The 6,373-nt window shown below is 46.6% G+C and overlaps 1 protein-coding gene across 1 annotated transcript; it reads left to right on the top strand.

The window, feature by feature from the left end:
* Positions 1-3,397: 3,397 nt before the first annotated feature.
* Positions 3,398-4,764, top strand: LOC120699688 (thioredoxin H-type 2-like). The gene is made up of 4 exons (XM_039983721.1): positions 3,398-3,599; positions 3,834-4,027; positions 4,149-4,274; positions 4,370-4,764. Exons 1-4 carry the CDS (start codon positions 3,512-3,514, stop codon positions 4,505-4,507), a joined length of 546 nt encoding a protein of 181 aa, XP_039839655.1. The 5' UTR covers positions 3,398-3,511; the 3' UTR covers positions 4,508-4,764.
* Positions 4,765-6,373: the final 1,609 nt, after the last annotated feature.

The following is a 6,373-nucleotide window of genomic DNA, read 5'->3' as shown; positions in this document are numbered from 1 at the left end:
TTGACCTCTCGGGCGGCGACGACGACCTCAGCGTGCTCTGGAAGCTCCCTACTGTCGCGGCCTTCTCCTTCACATTCCTAGAGTCGGAGGAGGTGTTGTGGCAGGTTGCGCGGCGGGTGCTGACCACCGCGCTCACGGCAGTGGCAGCGGGCAAGGTGGCGCTTCGCGCGGCCGCGCAGGTGACAGGGATCGACCTAGAGCGGTTCGACTCGGCGCGGCCGAGAAGGCAGCGGCGGCCAAACGTTAGAGGGAGAGAGACGAGGAGAGAAGGCAGCAGCTCCCCGCAGAGAGAGGAAGAAGACCATGGGCCCATATGTCAGAGAGAGAATGGGGGAGAGGAGGAAGGGAAAAGAAGCTGACCTCTGGGCCCCACTGCCATGTCAGCCGAAACCGCCTGGAGGGCCAAATGTGAATGGTTTTGATAGTTGGAGGGCCACCGGTATCTGGTTTTCGAGTTCAAGGGCCAAACTAGGACACCAGTAATAGTTGTGGGGCTACCAACGGACTTTTTCCTACGCATCAAGCAGTTCCAAAGATGAGTGGGCTTTATTGATCCATTATGATTACCGATTGATTTTGATATTACAAAGGATGTGAGGAGAGCCAGAAATTCGCTAAGGTTCAATTGGTGCTTACTGAAATGTTCTCATCAAGCCATGGATAGTTCAAAGTGGAGCAAAGCTATTCTTTTCAAGAGTGTGATGCATAAAGAGGTCAATTCAAGCCGAGTTGAGTAATATGATTTTGAAGATAATCCTAGAAGATGGCATGAGGTTTTCTCTGAAACTTTATAAGCTCATTGCATATCTAGACATATGCTACTAAAGCTAGTCTTTTCAAGCTTGTCTATGATCCAGAGGCCGTTTTGCCCATAGAGGTGAATTTGGATGCTTTCAGGAAACTAAGAGAGACAAAGCTAGAATTTCCAATGCGTACAACATAGAAGTGAAGTTGAGATCATTCGTGTGGAAGATATGAATGCTAGCTTTGAGTTCTTAATGACAATATTTGTGACAAAGTGCTTGGAGACATATGGCCGATAACACGAGTATCGCCCTTAGAAATAATATAGCCAGTGGAGTAGATATCGCCCTGAGCATTCTGGTCGAAAGAGTATTTTTTTTGCACGCAAGCTTTGCCAAAAAAAAATCAGGGGGCATATGTTGAATTTTTTTTGGCAAGATCGGAGAATAAAGGAACTAATGCTTATTGTTTCATGAATATGGTATAGCTTGAAGGTCAAGGAAGTCATATATGCAGATTGGATAGAGCAGCCATGTGGACCAAAGTTGGAGAGTCCCGGGAATTTCTGGAAAAGACCGGAGACTTTGGTTTCCAAAACCAGTGGGTCCGGATTTATAGATGACCTAAAATAAGGAAATGGAGCATACCATCACATAGAACTTGTCGAGACGATCAAAATGCATATATGGATTGCCCAATTTGGACTTCGAATGCAAGAGTTATGAAGATTGATTTATTCACTGCTGCTGGAAACCGGAGGGCCCGAAATTAAATTCCAGAGGCTTCGGATTTGGTACAGAATTCTAGTGAGAATTGTAATCTGGCACCTTTCTATGTATCTACTCCGATTCCTGATGGGAAAAAAATCACTCCACCCAATAAATATAAATGGTTACAGCCGATTGAAAAAACAACACACACAATCCAATCGAATTTACTACTTTTATCGTGTTTCTCCTTTTACCTCTCTTTTCCAAACCCTAGTATCTGTTCATCTTCTGATCCAACGACCAGAGATGGCGCCCTAGGCTCGCCGACCGATTTAGGGCAACCTGACGATGCTCACACCCTGACTGGGTCCGATCCCTTCCGGGCGAGATCTTCATCGGCCTTTGCTAGTTTGCTCGTAAACTAATCATCCGTCGCCATGTAAGCACGATACTTACCCTTTGCTGGTTTGCTCGTAAACCAGTCGTCCTTCACCACGTAAATGTGATAGCTATATCTTGGCCGCAGCGCTATCCACCCGGCTTTCACGGTGGACACGTTAATTCCGAAGGCTCTGGTTTTCTCAGCAGCCACGAAGAGATCGGATTTGCACTAAGTGTGCACCTGGTATTTGGCGCAAAACAGTGCCAACAGTGGCGATGCCCCCCCCCCCCCCCTCCCCCCCCCCCCCCCCCCCCCCCACCCAGCACGCACTCCCCATTCGTTGTTTGGAACGTCAGAATTCTGCAAAAAAAAATCATAAGAATCAGTTTGATTTTACATAACAATGCTAGAACGGGGGGAAAAATTCACGTTTCAAACAGGTCCTACATAGTTTCTGGCCCCAGGAATCGAGGGCTGGGAATATAGTAAATCTATGTTGACAAAAGTAGTGTGAGTGGGGAATTGGGAATTCTTCTTGTCTAAAGGAGTGGAGTCGGAATCTTTAAAGACACACACGCCACCCCATCTTCATTCCTTTAGGTGTCTTTCTTTGATGCCCGCTGCGCCTAATATTCTCTGATTCTTTGATGGAGCAAAGTTCGAGTTTGCACCGCAGGTGCGTTAGCTATCAAGTGGGTGCGCTGCAGATGTGAGCATCTGGGATTTGATAGGAAGGTGGCCTTCGTTTATAACTTTTGAGAATAAATCCCCAAGAAAAATACATTGTTAGATAAATGAAACCAACATCTAGATCAGTGGTGCATTGTTGACTGGAGGTAGTAGTAGCAGTGTGCAAAAATAAACTTGTGTTTTAGAAAGCAGCAAAGAAAATAATTGAAAGCATTATACTTTGCCGGCCGCCAGACAGCGCAGCCTTGGATCAGGTACACGACAGGCCGGTGCGCAAAACCTTCCGAGCATCTATTCTTTACCCCACGCACAGCGATGGAATATAAGTGAATTGTGCATATTTTTCTATTCGCTAAAGTTTTTGGATTGAAGATAGGTACGACTTAATACAGGGGGACGTGGAGCGCGTACACGAGACCCGCAAGACTAAGCTTTGTGAGGACATTCTTTGCCGCATCCATACGGCTGATCCACCCGTAGGCCTTAGTCTGTCTTCAACCATTCCTCCCATCCAACTCTCCTTATATGTACTTTATATTATATTTTACTATTTCCTCCTAAAAGATTCATCCCTCTATATTTCTTCCTTTCCAATCATTCCCCCATATCCATTCTCCTATACACTGTACCTCATTCATTAATCATTTATTTATTATTTTTAAATTTAAAAAAAAATCATACTATATTTATACTACCATAATGTGTATTATTATTATGTTACGGAATTCAAGTAAATTTTTTATCATAAACAAATAGCATGATTAGAGTATAAGGGGAGAATCAACTCCCCCCGTATGGGGGAAGGTTTAGGGGAACCGTTGGAGCCAAGTTTCTCTAAAACTCCCCCTATATTGGGTGGGGGAGCTATAGGGGGGCTCCCTTGGAGCCAGTCTTAGCTCACCGGCCCACTATATAATAATGCCATCGATCACATTGCACTGTCTTACTAGCTCCTTTCTCACGAGCTCACCCCTCCTAATCCAGCATGAACAGCTACTATTACTACAATCGGCGCAACCAGTGGAAATGGTGGTCGGGGAGATTGGGGATGTGGCTCGAACCTACTACGGATGGTATGCATGCCGCGGTGCTCCCTGCTCCATCTTTTTTCTTTCTTTCTTTCTTCCTCTTTCTATTCGAGCCCGCTAACAGAAACGATGTGCGCAGAGCACACAGATCTCGGATTTTCGGTTCTGGATCCCTGTTGTTGTGTTCTCTTCAAACTGATTTATTATCCAATAAAAAAACTTTATTACTTTCCTGTAATTTTAACTACACCACTTACTTGATTTTGTTTAATTCTGTAGGTAGACGCTATCCTGCAGTTAATATAGTAATATTAACTCCGGACACCTTCCGTTATGCGGTGGCAATACATGCGTTGGGAGACAAACCAATATTAACCAAACCCCCTCAGGATAACTCTCCCGACCATGTGATCTCGATCAAAGATATGAAGGAATGGCAATCGCGTTGGGACCGGGCTGCTCCACACAAGCTGGTACGTGCCTAATAACCTAGCTAGTAGCAGCTTTTCGATCTCTCAAGTTTCTTAATTTTATCTTTTCTTTTCTGGAGACTCGACATCTAGTAGAACTCTAATAATGTTTGAAATTATCTAGTTGGTGTATGAGTTCTACGACAAGAAATCCACACTGTACAAGGCCATGGACGAGCTGTTGGAGGACCTCGCCAAGAAGTATAAAGGCCAGGCAGAGTTCTGCAAGTTGGACGTCGACAACTTCGAGGTACAGCAGACACAACCAGATGATTCCATGCATGTATTATTATTTAGTTGGAAGCGGAGCGCGTGATTATTGCAATCAATTAATTAACCGTGCAGCTTTTGGCGCGGATTTGCGGAGTGGAGGGAGCGTATCCGACGTTCGTGCTATTCAAGAACTGCAAGCAGGTGGGCAAGGTCGTCGGCCTCAAGGAAGACGAACTCCAGCAGAGCATCAAGAAAGCGCTGACTGACTAGCTAGTACTCAATAATTTTCGTGTGAAGACATATAATATGGCGTTCATATATATACGCATCAGGAGTGCGAGGTACATGTTGTACATGCTACGTAGAATAAGCATGGTACGAAACTTGTCGAGAGATGTTGAGTATTAGATGTATTTATCTCTGTGGTCGACCACACAATAATCTATTCTGCAGCCGGACGGGTGAATCCGACTGAGCCACCGGCAAACCGTGGTCCAACCCGTTGTGCTTCTGCAGCTCAAAGCCTCCAATCCCGAACCACGGCTCGAGCCGATTCCAAGCCCCAACCATGGCCCGAAGCTCTCTTCCCGTGTTCCAGCCCGTATCGGGCCGATACGGATAAGCGGATATGACATTTTCCTAAAAAATCCGATACGTGGATACGTTTTAGTATTTTTAACAAAATAAATAATAATGCATATTAAAATTAAAAAAAAATAGAAGCTTGTAGAACAAATTAACATGTAACTCTAACTGAGACGATGTAGGACGCAAGTTTTTCTTGCATTGGGCCTAAGCTATTGATATTTCTAGCCTCACAGCGCGCTGGAATCGGATCGAATTGTCATCCTGTGCGAGCCCGGAGCTTCACAAAGAATGCATGTACAGATTCAGGCCTCCATTCCAAACCCCATGGATGTTCTCCAAGCTGAATCGCTGGCTGCTGTCCTTGCAGCAAGAATTTCAGCCTTCTTGCGTATGCAGCAGATAACTTTCATGACGGATAGCGAGAAGATCGTCAAATGCTTCGATGCATACCGAAACACACATAACATCTCTGATTGGAAATTGAGACCCCTCATAGCTGAATTTCAAGCAGGACATGATCTTCAGCACATCTCAGTCCTCAAGATTAGTCGCTCTTCAAATCGGCTAGCCGATTCTATCGCTAAACAGGCCAGACAAGTCTCACCATTAGGACCTTGTCTCTTCTCCTGTCAAGCCACTCATAGTTCTAATCAATGTTATATTTTACAATCATTGTGCTCTTTTAATTGGGGATATTTTTCGCCCCTCTCTGTAATCTGCTCATGACAATCTTTCAATGAAATTAAGCAGTTTACCTTATAAAAAAAACTGAGACTGACAGCAGCACCACACCCCCAACCGAGAATCCGCACGGGGGGTTACGCATGATGGCGGTTACGCTTAATTAAGCGTTTTAACTCGGCGGGTCTGTCACAATAGGACGAACTCGTCGAGCTCCACATGCCATCATGCCCAGGATCGGAGCAGCTCCCGCCGCTGTCTGCTCTACTCGTGAGGCGATCCATCGGTTTCTTCTTCCTTCAGCAACAGATCCTTGCGGCGCGGGTCTTTCCAAGCAGACGGAACGATCGCACAGACACTGACCGGGCGTATCTTCAGAAAGCACGGCGGATTAGATTCCCCGTCGGTGAACGGCGCGGTGTGTGGCGCCGGGCCAGCCGTGTGGGCAGTTCCCCGGCCGCCAGCCGCACGCGTCCATCCAAAAACGTCGTGTGGAAGAAAGGAAGGCGGGACGGGTCCAGCAGCAGTGCCCAGCGTCAGTTAGGACATCCCCATTCCGGTACGAGCCAATTGGGAACTCAAGAGCGTCGTCACCCACTGGCACTGCGACTGCGATGGTTTCAGTATCTGTCTGTCCGTGGCGACGGCGAGAGGGAAGCGAACCGGAGAGGAGCTGGAGACCGGCCGGGGCAGTCCAGTGGTTGCCTCCTCACTTTCGCCGTCTAGCTGAAGGAGAAGCTTGATGAACAACGGACCGACGACGATCCGGAGATGATGACAGACCCGCCGAGTTAAAATGTTTAATTAAGCGTAACCGCCCGCGTGCTTCCCAGTTGCCCCATGGCCGATCGTATTAGTATACTAGGT

The sequence above is a fragment of the Panicum virgatum genome, chromosome 3K (genome assembly GCF_016808335.1).
Source record: "Panicum virgatum strain AP13 chromosome 3K, P.virgatum_v5, whole genome shotgun sequence".
Taxonomy (NCBI): Eukaryota; Viridiplantae; Streptophyta; class Magnoliopsida; order Poales; family Poaceae; genus Panicum; species Panicum virgatum.
This window is presented reverse-complemented; position numbering and strand designations above follow the sequence as displayed.

Coding starts and splice junctions, on each gene's coding strand:
- LOC120699688 (XM_039983721.1), top strand. CDS start 3,512: ATGAACAGCTACTATTACTACAATCGGCGCAACCAGTGGAAATGGTGG. Junction 4,028..4,148: donor GGGCTGCTCCACACAAGCTG/GTACGTGCCTAA, acceptor GAAATTATCTAG/TTGGTGTATGAGTTCTACGA. Junction 4,275..4,369: donor TGGACGTCGACAACTTCGAG/GTACAGCAGACA, acceptor TTAACCGTGCAG/CTTTTGGCGCGGATTTGCGG.